Below are 19494 nucleotides of genomic sequence, written 5' to 3' on the forward strand. Positions count from 1 at the left end.
CCTTTGGTCCTTTGTTTTCTCTCCACTTAGAATGCCACTGCCTAGTTCAGAGAGTCATTCAGGCTATTGTGGCAACCTCCCAACTGGTCTCCCTGACTCCAGTCTTACCAGTCCATCTTCCACATGGCTTCCTAAATAATCTTTCTTAGGTGTAACTCTGGGTATAACACTATTCTACTAGTACACCTGTAGAGATACCCAATGGCCTCTAGTGTTAAATGTAAAATCTTAAACTTGGCATTCAAGGCTCCCCACAAGCAGATTCCAACCTGTGGATTAACCTGAGATGATTCAAGGAAAAGTTCCATATTTGGAGCACTTTGTGTGCTAGCCAAAGGAATTTCATTTTACTTAGAAGACAGGGAGTCATGGGAAAATTTTGAGTGGAGGAGTAACATGACCTGATTTCTGAACCATATTTAATTTGCTAGATCAACATACCTGGATTCTAGAGCAGATATGTGATTTTATGCAAGTCTCTTCATTTTCCTGATCCTCAGTTTCCTCATTTTTAACCTGAAGGAATTGTACTAGATCTCAATCAGGCTTTCCAGGTCTAATATTCTATAATAAGTCTTTGGCAGAAGTCTTGAAGCCTCTTCCTTTTAAATAAAATTTTCATAGAGGTAGCTTTGGAGTGCAGACTTGCCTTCTGTCTATAAAACCCAACGACACATTTTAAACTGACTGTCCAGATTCACTGTGGTCATAATTATCTGGGTGCTTAACTGGAAAATATATTAAAATTTTCAATGGTATTGATAATGAGAATATGAATAGTTAGCACTTACATAACACTTTAAGGTTTGGAAAGCGCTTTCTTCACAAATCTGATCCTTACAACAGCCTTGGGCGCTATTGTTATCCCCATTTTAGAGGAGAGGAAACTGAAGCTTAATTTAAGTGTCACACAACAAATAAGTTTCAGAAATTGGTATAGTATAACTCGAGTCTTCTTGACTACAGGTCCAATACTCTAACCATTTTGCTACCTAACTGCAGGGTCCCTTCACTGCTACTAGTTTAAAGCAAACTTTTGTTCAAATCCATTCAAGATCACAATTTATGAGCCCTCCTCCCCTGTCCCATGTTTGCTTTAGTAGGCCAGCCAGAAAAGACAAATTAAACTGCATAGCCAAATAGATGATAAGAAAATGCCCTTCCACACCCACAAGTATATGCCCTACCACATATTCCCAGCATAAACCGTCTCTACTTTCTAATCACAGAACCTTGCCAAACTTTACTTCTTCACACAACAGGAGATGGGCCTGAGCAAGTTTCAAAGCAGCTTTGCTGGCTCCTAAGTAACCCTGCTTCCTTTTCATCCCAAGTTGGAAAATAGCTCAATCAATCATAGGAACTGGTAAGGAATCTCACTGTAGCTCTCAGAGTAGCCTAGAACTGAAGAGAAGCAAAGCCAGTAGTGGGTCATCTTTGGACATCTGCTCAGGAGCAAATGATCCTTCTTCTGCTTTTAGGAGGGATACACTGTGCCAGCTTAAATCCCACTCCCTGCAAGGGAAATTTCTCATCCACACCCCCACAAACGTTAGCACTTTCCTTCCAAATAAATTAACTTGATATATACATCCATACACACATTCTTCATGTGTGTGTGTGTGTAGTTATATATGTGTATATATACACACACACATAAATATAAATATTCTTTTATATATGTATACACATATATAAATACATATGTAAAATACATAACAATATTCTATATATCACAGTGTAATCCATATTCCATTAGATTGTAAGCTTCTTGAGAAAAGGGATTGTCTTTTGCCTCTTTTTTGATCCCAGAACGTAGAACAGTGCCTGGCACATAGCAGACACATCATAAATGTTTATTTATTGACTGTATGTATACAAATGTTGTCTATATGTATATATGTACAGATATATAAATACATAGATTATATGTTCACATGTTAACGTGTGCATGTTTACAATGTAGGTTATCTATACCACATGTATATGTGTGTGCATGTATGCATACATGTAGTGTTTCTATTATACATGTATGCTAATATGTGTATATATTCATGTATAAATACACATTTACATTTTGTCTCTCCCCTGAAAGAAGTCAAGTTCCTTGAGGGTAGGGTAAGGACTATTTGATTTTTGTCTTTGCATCTACAGCGCCTTACACTTGTCTTTAAAAAGGCTTGTTGATGGATCTGGATAAAGATTAGTTGAAGGACCAGCAGAAGTGATGTTGTAATAAGAACAGACTACAGACCATGTGGAAATTAAGAAAGTTTTAGACAAGGAGCTTAGGAAAGATATTGGGAAAATTGTCCATAGGCAAGCTACTGGATTGGTGGAGAACATCAATTATGTTGGCATATGCTAGCATTTGCTCTCTTTAAAGGCTGAGCAGCCTGAGTTGTTCTCTTTATTCCAGGATGGTTCCTTACAGCTCTTTGCAAGACAGTAGGTTGTCCTGCCCTGTGCTAGAGAAGATAATCCTTCTTTGGAGGGGTTCACATGTCTCTAACCATTATTATAACACGATCATATTGTCAGCCCAGATCCAGCTTGTTTCCTGCCCCTTCTCCTCGCTTCCTGGGACTGCTGCCCATTCAATATTTACATTTTCAGTACTCTCCCTCCTTGTGCTTCCATCCTAGATCCATTCACATTTAATCACCTTCTATTCAACACCCTCAAAGTGACTTTGCATCTACTGATAACTATTTCCCTTTCTGGTCATGTGTTAGCTAATGCCTCCCAAATTAGAATCATATGCAGATGTCATCACTGTACTGGTTTGGGGGAAGTCAGATCCTCTTGCATGACTGAAATGATTACTAAATGGGCCTTAGTTGAACAGTTCCTGTTTCCCCCTACTGGGCTTGACAATTGTTCTCATATTCTCAATCAACACCTTCTTATCAGTAAACATCAACTCGAGTAAAATCAGATTCACAGAGTTATTGCTGTAATAGGATTTCTTTTTTACTTTCTGGATCAAAAAATTTTCCCTTATAGAATTTGGGGTTCTCTTTGATGCTGTGTAGTTGGTTGTATTCATAGTTCAAAAAAATATCTGAGTAGTTAAAGCTTCCCATGAGCACTGTATTGAGTAATTTAGAGTACCTTGGGAGTTGATCTAAAAATATTTCCATCTGGCTCACCTCCACTCCTGGTGGTATATGTTTATATATAAAGCAGAGGCAACATCAAGATGTTTTTAGTTCTCGTGTTCTCTAAAGTGTGGCTTCCCTCCACCAAAGTATTCTCCCTTGCACTGTAAATCTTTTTCTGGTACATAGTGATATCTCAGTTTTAATTGGAAGTCAGCTAAATGGAACCCTCAATTAACCAGAATGTCCACACCTGCAATTTAGGAAAAAGTAAGCATGCTAATATTTCTAAAAGCAAACAAAATTAACTCACCTGTTCTGGCTAAGTTGATGTCATACTTCCTAGATTAGGCAAATTTGCCAGGAACTGTCAGGCTCACTGGGCTTCTTTCTTTCATGCATACATTGTGATAATATTGATAACAATGATGATGTAGCAGCTAGGTGGCTCAGTAAATAGAGAGCTAGATCTGAAGTGAAAAAAGACCTAAGTTCAAATACAGCCTCAGATACTTACTAGCTGGGTGACTAACTGGCCAAGTCACAAGTTCTGTTTCCCTCAGTATCTGCATCTGAAAAATAGGGATGATCAAAATACCTACCTCTTAGGATCATTGTGAGGATCAGATGAGATAATATCTGTCCAATGCTTAGCCTAATACCTAATACATAGTAGATACTTAATAGATGCTTGTTGACTTGATTTAAAATCTTTAAGCTATGAACTCATGATGATTTCAGATAAAATGGTACTCAAACATAACTCGACTTTGCAATAAATTCAACATCATCCATGTTCCCTATCAACACTTTATGCATTTATTTGTGATGAGGTTTTGGGGTGCAGGGTGGGGATGGCATATCAATTAGAATATCCCAACTGGCAAAATATATTGCTATTCATTGGCTCTATTATTTTGGTTTAAAAATATACCTCACTTACTGCCTTGGATAAAAAATATACCTCAACTATGTGTAATTAATTTCTTCCAAACATTGCATCTGCAGACTTGCAATAATTTATCTTAATACTTCAAGGATCTATAATGTTATTGGGTGGGTGTCTCCTGCCAATGAACATTATGACCCATTAATACCATAGCAGAGAATCTTCATGACTTGCCATGGCTCAAAAAATTCATCCCTTGTTGGTTCACCTTTTTCTGACAGAGTGCTTATCTAAAATTAGCTAAGCAAGTGCTACAGAAACAGAGATTGTTATATCTGATTTGAAGAATTTCCAGCATAACTTGGACCTTCACAAGCTCGTACTTCCTGATGGGGCATAGATGGCACAGAGAAGAGAGCATTGGGCTTGGAATAAGGAAGATTCATCTTCATGTGTCCAGCCTCCTGACACTCACTAGCTGTGTGACCCTGGGCAAGTCACTTAACCCTATTTGCCTCATTTTCTCCTCCGTAAAATGATATAGAGAAGGAAATGGCAAACTATTCCAGTATCTCTGCCAAGAAAACCCCAAAATGGGGTCACGAAGAGTAGGGCAGGACACAAAAGACAAAACAACAGTACTTCACTGACACTGCTTTCAAAGAACCTGGAGTTACCTCCAAGTCATAAAGAAACATCAGTGTGTGTAGGGAGGAGGGGGATGGAAGGGAAGCATTTGATGTACTAATAATATCCCATTGGTTATATCAGTGTTGACGGTTTAATAGTCAGTGCTTCCTAGAAGTCTTGTAAGATATTCTTCAAACGAATCTGTTTTCTCAGCCATTTCCTTACTCTATATTCTCCTTCTGTAAGAAGTGGTAGGAGGTGGGGCTGCTTCCTCACTATAAAAACACATTTATTACTTCCCAATATTTTTATTTCCACCTAAGGGTAATTTTTTCTCTTCTTGTTAAAATGAACATCAACAAAAAACAATAGCCAAATAAAATGAATAAGGATGAATGATAATAAAACCAATTGTCTGGATTTGGAGGGCGATAAAGGAACAATCGCAACCTGGTTCTGCCCTGCCCCTCTCTCCACCTCTTTCCCCCCCCTTCTCCCCTGCCAACCCCCCTCCCCTGCCACCCCCATTCACAGATAGAATCACAGAACCTCACAGTTAGAAGAGATCCTGGAACTCTTTGGATCACTGGTTTTGTGGCCAGACTGGACCTTAGAGATCATCTAGGCTGAAGGCTTTTAACCTTTTTTTCTATGTTATGGCCCCTTTTGTTAGTCTGGTTAAGGCTATGTACACCTTTTCACAATAATTTTTTTATTAGTTTTAATTCAAAGTTTCAGTTAGATATTAGTAAAAATAAAGGTGTCTATTTTTTTCTCATAGACTCCCTTAAACATATCCATATACATCCTTTTCCTTCTCTTTCCTCTCCTTTCTTCCCTTCATCATTCTTTTCCTTACCTTTCTCTTTCCTCCTATGCTCCCCCAATCATATCCTCCCTCTTTTCTCCTCCTTTGTCCTTTTTCCTTCTCTCTCCCCACTTCTCTCTTTCCCTCCTCTCTCCTTTCAATCCTTTGCAATTTCAATCATCTCAGAAATTTTAATGTGCTGTTTGCTCCTCTGAACTGTTGCACTCAAGGACAGCTAAGTGGTGTTATGGATAAAGCAACAGCCCTGGAGTCCGGGGGACCAGAGTTCAAATTTGATTTCAGACTTAGTAGCTATGTGACCCTGGGCAAATCACTTAACCTCAATTACTATACCCCCCCAAAACCCCCCCCCCAAAATTGTTGTTGTCAATCATTCTGCCAGCCTTGGTGTCCCAAGCAGCAGAGATTACAGGTATAAACCACCATGGCTAACCCTCACTTTTAATATGAAGAAACTGAGTCCTAAAGATGCTAAGTGACTTGCCCAATCAAATAACCTTCCTACAGAAGCTTTTAAAAGTGCTATTTCAGCCTCTCTCTCAAGACCTTATACTGACAGGGAATTGATGACCTTCCAAGGCAGCCCATCCCATTGTTACAAGTCCATGATTGTTCAAAAGTTTTCCCTCTACTAAACCTCCATGTACCTTCTACCCATTGATTCAAAGCATAGGGACTTTAAAATCACAACTACTTTTTAGAATTATTTGTGCATGTCACTATCTGCAGCCTGGATGAAAGAGAAAAGATATACGAAACATGTTTTTTTGGGCCCCTGAGAGGCTGATCTCTGGCAATTAGGAAAGTGTCATTAACCTTCTCCAACTTCCCATTCAGCTATCCCTGATTGAGCCTCAAAATCCCCCCCTTTTTTTCTTTTTTCCTTTTTTTTTTTTTTTTTGCTAATGAAGGGCCAGGGTAAGACCTTAAACAGCAAGGACCAAAACTAGATTTAAAGAGTGCTTAAACTTAGTTTTTAAGTCTTTCCTGCAGCTCTTTATTTCCTGCTATCACACAGCTAAGCAAAGGGACCCCATAGTGATGGAGGAAGACAAAATCACTGAATTCATATCTTTCTCTCAAAGTTTTGTGTACCTTGAAACAAAATGCCCATCACAAACCAAAAGAAAAAACCTAGTATTTTGCTGTTTCCTTATCATTAGCATGCTGTCCCATCCAATAGTCTTTACCCCCTTGCATAATTATTGTTATCATTGTTAATAACAGCATTAAATTAATGTTATCAATTATTATGTTATTTCATATAATAGAATTTTCACTAATATTTTTAGATTAAACAAGCATTTTCATATTTATCATCTCATTTTATTATTACAGTAAACCTGTTAAGGAGGGCAAGTATTATCATTCCCTTTTTACAGGTGAGAAAAGTGAGGCCTAGAGACACTGAGTGACTTGCCCAAGATCACATAGCTAGTAAGTGTAAGATTCAGTGCTTAAGCCCAAATTTTGTGACACTAAAGTCAACAAGGCTTTTATTCCTCTCAGTACTCACTGACTGGATTTGAAGTAGGCAGAGTAAGTGGGCATTTATGTGACATGCCTTCAGGGTCTCCAAGAAACCCTCATCCTGACCAAATTTTTTTTTCTCCCACTCTATTTTCTGATCCTAATACTATTTAATGGAAACACCATCTTGTTGGTTTAATCTAAAAAAAGATTCCGTCCTTGATTAAAGTAAAAATACCCTAAAGAGAGGGCCTACATCATCCTTCCTAGATATCTGATCCTTCTCTGAGGGGGGTTTTTAACAAGGAAGGAGAGTATGGTGTCATTCAGGAGTACACTGGTGCAAGAACTTGAAAGCATAAGGTAGTTTAATTATCATTGTGGGGGCAGAGCCAAGCTAGTAGATTCAAGTTAGCGTTTCTGCTGAGTTCTCTCAAAATACTCCTCTAAACAACTTTTAAAAGCCAATCAAAGTGGATAGAGCACCGGCCCTGAAGTCAGGAGGACCTGGGTTCAAATCTGGCTTCAGACCAAAAAAAAAAAAAAGCCTATCAAATTTAATTCTGAATGGGAAACCAACACAAAGTCATAGTGAGTATTTTTTTCCAGTCAAGAGAAACTTAAGAAGTCAGAAAGCTCTGTAGATATTGAGGTGGGAGTTGGCCATGAGCAGTGATGGGAGTGTCCAACCCTCAAGGATGTTAAGGGAGAAAAATATTCCAGAGGATCCCTGTGCTAGCACTGGGTGCAGATCTGGGCACCATAAAGCAACTCTGTCTCCCATTACCCAGTTCCATTACACAATTCCAGGACACAGAGAGTGGTTGCAGTCTCAAGAGGCTAGGGATTCTCCCTGGGTAAGGACCAGCATGCAGACCAGAAGGGCAATCATAAGAATTCTGTCTGGCTCACACCACCTTGGAAGCCCTGATAGCTTATAAGTCCCCAGACCCATCTGTGAAAGCAACAGAACATAAAAGTCAGAAGATCTGGCCAGACATCCCACCCTTACCCTGAGAAGTGAGCAGAACTTAACTCTGATATAAAGTCCAAAGTTAAGGAATAGGCTGGAAAAACAATCAAACAACATCAATAACAACAACAACAACACTTGACCATAAAAAAAAAAAAAAACTATTGTGGTGACAGGAAAGCATGACACAACTCAGAAGACAACAATAATTCTAAAATATCTACAAGCAAAATCCAGAGAAAAGTGTCAACTGGGCACAAGTACAATAAGAATTTCTAGAAAAGCTGAAGAAATAGATTTTTAAGAGAGGTTAAAAAAAGATTAAAAAATAAAAGTAGAAGAGGAAAGTCTGGAGGGAAAGAGCAATGCAAGAACATCATAAATATCTTGGTAAAAGAGGCATAAAAATACTGAAGAAATAACTCCTTAAAAATTAGAAGTGGAAAAATAGTAAAATCTATACAAAACCTCATTAAAGAAACTCCTTAAAAATTAAGATTGGTGAAGTCGAAGCTAGTGACTCCATAAGATAGTACGATGCAACAAAGCACAGTCCAAAGACTGAAAAAAAAATAGAAGAAAATGTGAAATTTTCATAGGAAAAACACCTGAACAAAACTTGGAAAAAAAAGATCAAGGGAAGATAATTTTAAAATTATTGGACTACCTAAAAGCCATGATCAAAAAAAGAATCTGAACATCATATTTCAAGACATTATAAACAAAAATTGCCAAAATCTCTAAGAATCACAGGGCAACTTAGAAATGGAAATAATCTACTGATCCTCTCCAGAAAGATATCCCAAAATGAAAATTCCAATGCTTCCAAGTCAATGAGAAAAAACTCCAAGCAGCCAGAAGAAAGAATTCAGATAGCATGAAGACGCTGTGAGGATCACACAGGATTTAGCAGGAACCACCAAAGGAGTGGGGGGCTTGTAAAATTATATTCTGGAAGGTAGAGAACCTAGGATTACAACCAAGAATAACCTACTCCACAAAACTGAGTATAATCCTTCAGAGGAAAAAAATGAACATTTAAAAATATATGACTTTCAAGCAGCATTCCTGATAAAAAGACCAGAGCTGAATAGAAACTTTAACATTCAAACATAAGGCTCAAGGGGAAGATAAAAAGGTAAACATGAGTGAGAAATCGTAAGGTTCTTCATAAGGTTAAACTTTTTACATTCCTAAATAGGAAGTTGATACATGTAACTTTTAAAAACTTTATCATCTTTAATGCAATGAGGAAGAGTCTACTTAGAGAGAATATCTATGAGTCTATTTTGTTGAGATGATCTAAAAAAAATGGAAGGGTGAAAAAGGGGATGAACTGAGAGAAAGGAGAAAGGGAGAAGAGTATAGGGGAAGATAATCTCACATAAACGAGCCACTCAAGAAGAGTTTTTAAATAGAGGAGAAAATGGAATGGACATTCTTGAATCTTGCTCTCATCTAAATTGGTTCAAAGAGGGAAGAATATCAGTATTCACAAACATGTTGGCATGGAAATTCATCTTGCCCAATAAAGAAGTAGGAGGGAAAAAGACTAAAAGAAAGGAGGAGGTAAGAAAGGGGAAGATAGATTAAGAGAAGCAATGGTCAGAACAAAACAGATTTTTGAGGAAAGGGAAGGTTAAAAAAAGAGAGGGATAAATAGAAGAGAATAGGATGGAGGGAAATACATAGCAATCATAACTGTGAATAGGATGAAGTCATAAAATAGAAAAGGATAGCAGAGTGGATTAGAAAATAGAATATAACAATATATTGTTTATAAGATATATACTTGAAACGGATAAACACACACATATTTTAAAATAAGATGCTGGAGTAGGAGATATTATGCTTCAGCTGAAGTAAAAAAGGCAGGAGTAGCAATCATGATTTCAGACAAAGCAAAAACAAAAATGGAAGTTATTAAAAGAGTTAATCGGGGGAAACTGAATTTTGCTAAAAGGCACCATAGATAATGAATTAATATCAATACTGAACACATATGAGCTAAGTGGCATAGTGTCCTAATTCTTGAAGGAAAAATTAAATTAATTACAGGAGTAAGTAGACAGTAAAATTATATTAGCAGGGCATCTCAATTTGTTCTTCTCCAACCTAAGTAAATCTAACCATAAAATAAACAAGAAAAAAGTTAAGGAGAAGAATAGAATTTTAGAAAAACTAAATATAATAGACATCTAGAGGATATTGAATGTGAAGAGAATACAATATATCTTATTCACAGGTGTATGCGGCACCTTCACAAAAAATTGGCTATGTATTAGTGCATAAAAACTAGAGCCATAAATATAGAAAGAAGAAATATTAAATGCACCCTTTTTGGATCATAATGCAATAAAAATTACATTCAGTAAAGGGCCTTTGAAGGATAGAATAAAAATTAATTGAAAACTAAATAATCTAAAGCTAAAGAATGAGGAGGTCAAAGAACAAATCAGAGAAACCGTAATTTCATTAAAGATAATGACAGCAATGTGATAACATACCACAATTTGTGGGATAGAGACAAAGAACTGTTTGGGAGAATTTTATATTTCTAAACATTTACATCAATAAAAGAGAGAAAGAGAAGATCAATTATTTGGACATGAAACAATCAAAAAATTTAGAAAAATAACAAATTAAAACCCACCCACTTAAACATCAGTATGTAAATCCTGAAAATCAAAGGAGAGATTAATATAATTGAAAGTTTAAAAAAATCCTAAAAATTCATTTTGTGGAAAAAAACCCAATAAAATAGAAAACCACTAGCTAATTTTATTTTTTTTAAAGAAAGAAGAAAACCAAATTACCAATCTCAAAAATTAAAAGGCTGAATGAACAACAAATTAAAATAAAATTAAAGCAATTATTAGGAGATATTTTGTTCAATTATATAGCAATAAAACTGACAATGTAAATGAAATGGATAAATATTGACAAAAATATAAATAACCCAGATTAACAGAAGAGAAAATAGAATACTTAAATAGCCCTACTTAAAAAAAAAAAGAAAAGAAAGTAAGAAATTTAACAAACCATAAATGAGCTCCTGTGGGGAGGTAGGGGACCAGCATCAGATGTATTTAATAAGCAAATTCTACCAAATATTTGAAGAACAATTAATTCCAACATTATATAAACTGTTGGAGAAAAGTAGATTATTAAGAAGTCTACCAAATTCCCTCTTTGACATAAATATGATGTTGATACTTAAACCAGGGAGAGCAAAAAAATAGAAAAAGAAAATTACAGACCAATTATCTTAATGAATAGTAATGTAAAATTTTTAAAAATAAAATATTAGCAAAGAAATTACAGCAATGTTTCACAAATATTATGCACTAGGAATAGATTGGTTTCATGCCAGGAATGCAGGGCTGGTTCAATTTTGGAAAATGGTAAACAAAATTGACCATATCAGTGGCAACATCAACAAAAATTATATATTCATATCAACATATTCAGAAAAGGCTTTTGACAAAATACATCCTCCATTTCAATTAAAAACACTAGAAAGCACAGGAATAAATGGAGCTTTTCTTACAATGATAAGAAATATTTCTCTAAAAACAAGAGAAAGCATTATCTGTAATGGGGCTAGAAACCTTCCCAATAAGATCAGGGGTGATACAAAGATGTCTAACATCATTGTTGATATTGAATGTTTTACTAAAAATACTAGCTATAACAATAAGTCAAGAAAAAGAAATGAAAGAAAAAAAAAACATAGGCAACAAGGAAATAAAGCTATCACTTTGCAAATGATATGACGGTATACTTAGAGAACCCTAAGAAGTCAACTAAAAAGTTAGTCAAAACAATGAATTGCAAGTTATAAAATAAACCCAAGGAAATCATCAGCTTTTTGGTATATTACCAATAAAACTGAGGAGGAAGAAAAAGAAAGAGAAATTCCATTTAAAATAACTGCAGACAGTATAAAATATTTGGGAGTCTACTTGCCAAGACACACACAAGAACTATATGAACACAATTACAAGACATTCTTCATACAAATAAAGTCAGATCCAAATAACTGGAGAAACATTAATTGTTCATGTGTAGGGTGAGCCAACATAATAAAAAGAAAGATAATATTACCTAAAATAATCTATTTATTCAATGTCATACAATAAAATTACCAAAGAATTTCTTTATAGCAAGTGCTAGAAAGTAGTAAAAAAATTCATCTGGAGGAACAAAATGTCAAGACTATCATGGGGATCAATGAAAAAAAAATGTGAAGGAAGGAAGCCTAACAGAACAAGATCTCAAACTATATTACAAAGCAGTAATTGTGAAAACAATTTGGTACTGGATAAGAAATAGAGTGATTGATCAATGGAATAGATTAAGTAAATAGAAGTAAATGAGCACAGTAATCTAGAGTTTGGTATACCCAAAGATCCCACTTCACGGAGCAAGAAGTCATTATTATGACAAAAATTTATAGGAAAACTGATAAGTAGTCTGGGAGAAACTGAGAATAGACCAAGATCTCACACCACATACAAAGATGAGCTCAAAATGGATAAATGATTTAAATATAAAAGTTGATATCAGAATCAAATTAGGGGAACATGTGGAATAAATGTGTCAGATGTATGGAAAGGGGAAGAATTCATGACCAAACAATAGGTTAGTTCAGAGAAGGTAAAATGGATAACACTGATTTACATAAAATTAAAAAGTTTTTGTACAAACAAAACCAATAGAGCCAAAATTAGAAGAAAAGGAGGAAACTGAGGTGGGGGGAGGAAATTACAGCAAGATTCTCTAATAAAGATCTTATTTCTCAAACACATAGAGAAATGAGACAAACATATACATAAAAATGAGCCATTCTATTTACAAATGCTCAAAAACTATGAACAGGCAGTTTTCGAAGGAAGAAATCAAAACTATCAATAGTCATAACATAATCTAAATCAATAATAATTAGAAAAATTAAAATTAAAATAGCTCTAAGTATTACCTTATACCCATCAGATTGACTAAGATGACAGAAAAGGAAAATAGCAAATGCTGGAGATGTGGGAAAATGAATATACTAACGCATAGCTGGTGAAGATATAAAATAGTTCAACCATTCTGGAGTCAAATTTGGAATTATGCCCAAAAAGCTATAAAACTGTACATGCCCTTTGACCCAGCAATACTCCTACTAGGTCTATAACCCAAATAGATCAAAGAAAAAGAATAAGGGCCCATATTACAAAAATATAGCAGTTCTTTTTGCGGTGGCAAAGAATCGGAAACTAAGGATATACAAGTTGGGGAATGGTTAAACAAGCTGCAGTGCAGAAATATGATGTAATACTATTATGCTGTAAGAAATTATGAAGGGAAGGTTTCAGAAAAACCTGGGATGACCTACATGAATTGATGCAAAGTGAAATGTGCAGAACCAAGAAAACAATCTATACAGTAACAGCAATATTGTAAAGATACTCAACTGTGAAAGACTTAGTAATTCTTATCAATATAATGATCTATCACAATTCTGAAGGATTCATAATGTAAAATAATATCCACCTCCAAATGATGGACTCAGAGAATTAATTAAAGCATATTTTTTTTCTTTTATTTTCTTGGAGGTTTTTGGGGAATATAACTAATGCAAAAATATGTTTTGCATGACTTCTTATGTATAATGGATATAATATTTCTTATCTTCTTAATGGGGGGAACTGGAGAGATGAAGAGGATTTGGAACAGAAAATAAAAATAAAATTAAAAAACTTGCAAACATTTACACATCTGAAATATACAAAGGCTACAAGTCTGGGCTTGATTTGTTGGTGGTGGTGTTGATTTCTAGACTTAAGAAGTTATAGAAAATATGTTAATAAAGCAGATTAAACATTATCTTGTGCCGTGTGTGCAATACATGCCTTACTCCAGCTAGTTATTGATCATTTATAAACACATTCTTTGTCACACTGCATTACAAAGAGATGAACAGTACATGGCATGGAAGGATAGAAGTGTAAAGAAAGAGAAGTCTTGCCACTCAGAAAATCTACCCACTTCAGAGTTTTGTCTCAGACCGGCTCTGCAATAATTAGTAATGAAAATGTTTACTTGTAACTTCTTCTGACTGTTCTTATGTGAAAGAATAAGCCAAATAAAAATGAATTTCATTTGTTTTTACAAACTTGAGTAAGATGAGAGATTAGGTAAGGAGTAAAACTTACCTTCACTTTTAATTCATATTAAAACATGAAAGTATCATGATATTCCATGGGATGGGAGTAGAAGGCTAGAATAATTTGCCAAGATTCTTCCACTCTTTCCTGTCCTGAATACTTAAACAGCTGCCATATTGTTGTTGCTGTTGTTGTTTTACCAAAAATGGCAGAACTTTCAAAGTGAAATATACTGTGTTTTTTTTATTGTGTATTGTGACATTATGGTACATATTGAGTATAGAGTTATATTAAAAGAGTCATGCAATGAAGTAAAATTAAGGCACATAAAATCAGTAGCTGTATTTGAATCCCAAGTCTAGTACTGATCAGCAATGTTGGAGACAGGTTTTGAAGCCAGTTCTTGATTCCCTGTCCATCATTAAATCTACTATGCCATGGTGCCTTTCATCCTGGAGTTAAGAGATCTGAATTTGAATCCAGTCCTAGAAACCGAAGCTGTGTTAATATGGATATATTTAACTTTTCTGAACCTCACTGTCCTTACCTGTAAAACAGTGATGATAATAACTGATATTTATAGAGGTCTTTAAGGGTTACAAAATAATTTCCTCACTACAACCCTATTGTAGTGATTGTTTTATTTTAAGGTTTGGGGGAGTTTGGAGATGATAGCGAAGTCATTATCACTGAGCAGGTCAAGCAAAATAGACTCAATCTATTATGAAAGGGCACTTGATTTGAAGTCAAAGGTCCTGGGTTCAAAACTTGCCTGTGCCATTTATTACCTTTAGTGAATCACTTCACCTTCTTAGAGCCTGTTTCTTAGAAGACCAGCCAATTCTCTGTCTATACTCCTTTGATCCTGTGAATTTTCCAATTAGCTCATGTGAAGACTTTATTTTATAAGCTATCTGTGACATATTTTAAATCTGGGGGCAAATTAAGTTTCCATTTATATAATACTTTATGTATGACAAATATCTTTTCTCAAAATACCTATGTGAGCTAGGTAATGAAAGTTTTATCATTTAATTTTTTCTTCCTAAGGAGGGAACAGAGGCTTAGAGAAGTAAGTGGGCTTGGTTGCAGTTACACAGCTAAGTAGTATCAGAGTCAGAATTTGAACCCAGGCCCTTTAACTTTATGTTTAGTCCTCTTTCCACTCTACCACCTGTTGTGAATAAACAACATAGTTTGGTTGGCTATTGGGTTAACACAAGATGTTCAGAAGCTGTAGATTAATCACATTAGCTGGGAGGGGATAGGAAATGGAGGTGACTTTGACAAAACAAAATGCCATATGAATGGAATGGATTTTTTAAAAATTATCTGCTACTTTGGAAAATCCATGGTACTATATCTATTAGTGAGGATAATCCAGAACCGACTGTACCCTAAGTTGAAATTACTCTTTCTGAACCAATGATTCTGATTTTAATCTCTCTCTCTCTCTCTCTCTCTCTCTCTCTCCTCCCTCCTCTTCTCCTTCTCCCTCTTCCCCTCTGCCCTCTGTCTCATTCCTTCACTCTTTCTCTCCCTCTCGGTGTCTCTTCTTGAATTAACAGGTGTACTGTAGATGCCCGGGTCACAAGGGTAGCCTGGCTAAACCGCAGCACGATCCTGTATGCTGGAAATGACAAGTGGTCCATAGACCCCCGTGTGGTTATCGTGGCCAACACTAAAACCCAGTACAGCATCATGATCCAAGATGTGGATGTGTATGATGAGGGCCCATACACCTGCTCTGTGCAGACAGACAATCATCCGAAAACCTCTAGGGTTCACCTTATAGTACAAGGTAAGTTTAAGGATCATCCAGAGACTACTGCATAAGTGCTTGGCTATCACTGCTTACGTGTGTGGGTGGAGGAGACTGATACCTCTTACTGCTGTTGCATGAATAGAGGAAAATTCTTTCTCTACAAATGTCCAGGAAATCCAAGCACTAAAACCTTAGTCTAGTATTCCTAGTTTCTACCTCATCAAATGATACTGAGCTAAGTATTTCTAATTGGTCTCTGTTCTTGGCTTGGTGTCAGATAAGCAGGCTGTCAAGTTGTCTATTCTTATTTTCAGTCCTTGTATTCTCATAAACCAGGTCACTGACAAGTGCTATTTGGGCTCCCAGTATACGAATGACTTTGTTAAATGCTTGGAAGTACATATTAAAGGACCAATACGCTCTTCACCTTGAAGAAGTTTCCATGATGTGGTGTATTCTAAAGTACAAATAATCTAGGTTAATCAAGGGGATGCTTTACAGAAAATGCCTTGGTGCTGCTACACGTGTAGTAGGTACACTAGCTACTAGAGTTCATCAAAACTTTCTCTTCCACTCTCCAGAGAAAGTCTAACTCCATGATAGATATCAGTTTTAACTACTCTCTGGTCTATCCCTGGGATCAATCTAAGATCTAAGAAGAAAGGGAGTTAATGAATCCACACTCATCCAACCTTTTTCATAAAGCTAAATTAAGTTTAAATAGCATGATTATTATTGTTCTGTCATTCATTAGTGTCCAATTCTTCATGACTCCATGGACCATACTGTCCACAGGGTTTTCAAGGCAAAGATACTGGAATGGTTTGCCATTTCCTTTTCTAGTGGATTAAGGAAAACAGAAGTTAAGTGACTTGCCCAAGGTCACACAGCTAGTGTCTGAGGCCAAATTTTAACTCAGGTTTTCCTGATTCCAGGCCCAATGCTCTGTGTACTGAGCCACCTAGATGTCTTCTAAAATATGATATACACATACATCCACTTTCAAATTTAAGAGTGCCTTTGCACTTAAAAACATTAATGATACAGAAGTGCCCTTCAGGGATCCTACATCAGATCATAATGATAAGGGTTTGATGCCCAAAGTGTGGATATTATGCTTGAGAACTGGACAAAAGGGAGACCACACCCAGGATAATTACTCTTTTTAAAATTTAGGTTGTTTTTTGTAAATCATATTTATAGCAGCAGTTTTGCCTCCTAGGCTCCTGACTGATTCAAGAATCACCTAATGATTACGTACCATGATACTTAGTTGGCTGTTTTTGTTTCCAAGTTCCTAATTAAGCCTAGAATCAGGAAGATCCTTAGACATTTACTAGCTCTGTGACCCTGGGAAAGTCACACAATCCTTCTGTGCCTCAGTTACCTCATTTGTAAAGTGAGGAAATTAAACTCAATGGCCTCTAGGTTTCCTGTTAGGTCCTAATCTATGATCCCTCGATTCTCCCTGTTGATGCTATGCTTCAGTGAATCTTTAAAATGTCTCTTTTGTTGTGTTTATTTTTCTTACTGAGTCATTCCAATATATTCTTTATAGTACTCATCTTTCCACAGATCCTAAAACATATTGTATAGCAGCAGCTTAGGTACTCTGCTTTCATACATTCTCTTCATAAACTCAGCCTAGAAAAACTCCATGATAAACATTCATTCAGTTTTACTAGATTATTTTCTTCTCTACTGGGGGAAAAAGTTGGGATTTCAGCAGTGTGGGTATTGTCTCCACTGGTGCAAATTACAGACCTCTGCCTTAACAGATGGTCTTTATAAGTTGGTCTGGCCACAAATATTCATTGGTACCTGTGGCTCAACCTTCTGGTGATGATTTTCTCCAATCACAGCTAGGCTGATCCATGTACTTGTTGATATATAATCCATCTTTGATTCTTCAAATCTTTGAAGCTTGTTAAGACCTATTAAAATTAAAGTGCCCCAGGCATAGCTTTCAGCAACAATGGAACAATTTCATGACTTGAGGAAAAATGAGAGTAGGCACTTCATGGAAGTAGGACTGCCTGCCTCAGTGGCTATAAAGATAAACTAATGGTACATGATGTACCTTCTTAGAAACTGGGAGAAGTACTTGGTACAGACAGCTAGCTATCTGGAATAAGTTGCAGTATCTCTTGGAAATTTCTGGAGAATACAAAAAACAAGGTTGTCTGAGTTTTCACTGCCCCACCTGCCACCTGGGCTCTGCTCCAGAGAGGCTGAAAATTCTCAGCATTGGAAGTGACGTGTAAATGGCACCTCAGTGGCCTTGACAGCAAAGTTATCTTCAAATTCAGGAAATGTGGCACTGAAATAAAAAGAACTGTCAGGCACCATACAGGAACAGGCTCAAATGGAACAAGGCTATCACTTTTCAGAAATAAGATGGATCATGTAAGCGCGTCAAAGTCAATATGGGCCACAATATGGGTCACTTATGGAGCTTAAGTGAATGATGTTCTTTGTTGTGCTGTTCAAGAAATATTTGGAGTTGGGAAATGGAAGAACAGGCATCTCCCTGAGGAATGTGGAGCATTTGGGCCAGAGACTAGCTCACAAGAAAGGTAAATGGATAATGATGGAGTTTCTTTCTTAAAATGTTCATAGTCTCCTGGGTTCAAGCCAATGGATCCTTATAACCTGAGCGCGTTCGAGGTATTCTGTGTCAAAGTACACTAGCACTTATAAAAGGCAAGATAAGGAAGGCCACTGGGAACCTTTTTCAGACCAACCTGTCACCTCTTCCAAAGCACTTTTGGGAGTTTAGAGGAAGGAGACCCAAGGAGGCTGGGCTGTGGGCTCTCTTGGCTGACAAAGGATGACTTATTCTTTCATTGGAAACCAATTGGATTTCCAGTGGTTGGAAGCAGAGACCCCACCGCTCAATTAGAAAGGAACTTGAGAGCACTGTTTCTTCACAACGGCTATCGGCTTTTGTCCAGTCTATAGATTAATTTTTCAGAGTTAGTGTTAGTTCAGGTTAGATAAAGATAATGAAACTTTCCTAATCCTCTTAAAGAAGATTTATCTGACTGAGTAGAAAGCTTTTGGAATACAATAAGGCATGTATAAAACTGGGGCCTAATCTTTCCTTTAATTTCAAACTGCTGATGGGTATTGATTTTTCAATGAGAAAAACTGAAAAATTTCCGAGCTGTGACTTGTCTGTTTAAAAAAGCTCATGTTTATCTTCTGTCCATGTGGGAACATCGGTATCTCCTTACTTCAGCCAACTGGCTCTCTTCAGAAGAGGTAGAAAAGCCTAAGGTGGTCATCTACTCTGTTTTCTCTCTTCCTATAATATGTGCATCTCAGAGATGCTTCCCCTCCAACCTCAGAATTTGTCCTTTTCTGTTTTATGAGGTGATTTTTGCCACATATCCGATGGAAAAACTTTCAAGTCCTTTTTTGGTGAGAGAAAAAGATGAGTTTATTAAAGTGTGCCTTTTACTAGAATGTCTCTCCAAATATTTACTCATCCATTTAGCAAGCATTTATTAAATGCCTATTAAATGCAAACATAACATTATATTCAGTTTCTATGGGATATACTAAGAAAATGGAGGACATTCATCTTGCCTTCTAGAAATTTCTAATTTAGCTGGGAAGATAATACATAATATGCAAATATACAGGTGCTAAAGAGTAGGTCCCAAACAGTACAGAAGCA

The 19494-nt window shown here is 36.3% G+C and overlaps 1 protein-coding gene across 2 annotated transcripts in view; it reads left to right on the forward strand.

Moving 5' to 3' along the window:
* Window positions 1–19494, forward strand: part of OPCML (opioid binding protein/cell adhesion molecule like) — a 1421771-nt gene that overhangs the window by 1089545 nt on the left and 312732 nt on the right. For both annotated transcript variants that reach the window (XM_020963819.2, XM_020963818.2), the window contains one exon: window positions 15616–15848. In XM_020963819.2, coding sequence (XP_020819478.1) covers window positions 15616–15848 — 233 coding nt within the window. The remainder of the gene's footprint in view (window positions 1–15615; window positions 15849–19494) is intronic.

Source organism: Phascolarctos cinereus, unplaced genomic scaffold (genome assembly GCF_003287225.1).
Source record: "Phascolarctos cinereus isolate Bilbo 61053 unplaced genomic scaffold, phaCin_HiC Scaffold_726;HRSCAF=1367, whole genome shotgun sequence".
Taxonomy (NCBI): Eukaryota; Metazoa; Chordata; class Mammalia; order Diprotodontia; family Phascolarctidae; genus Phascolarctos; species Phascolarctos cinereus.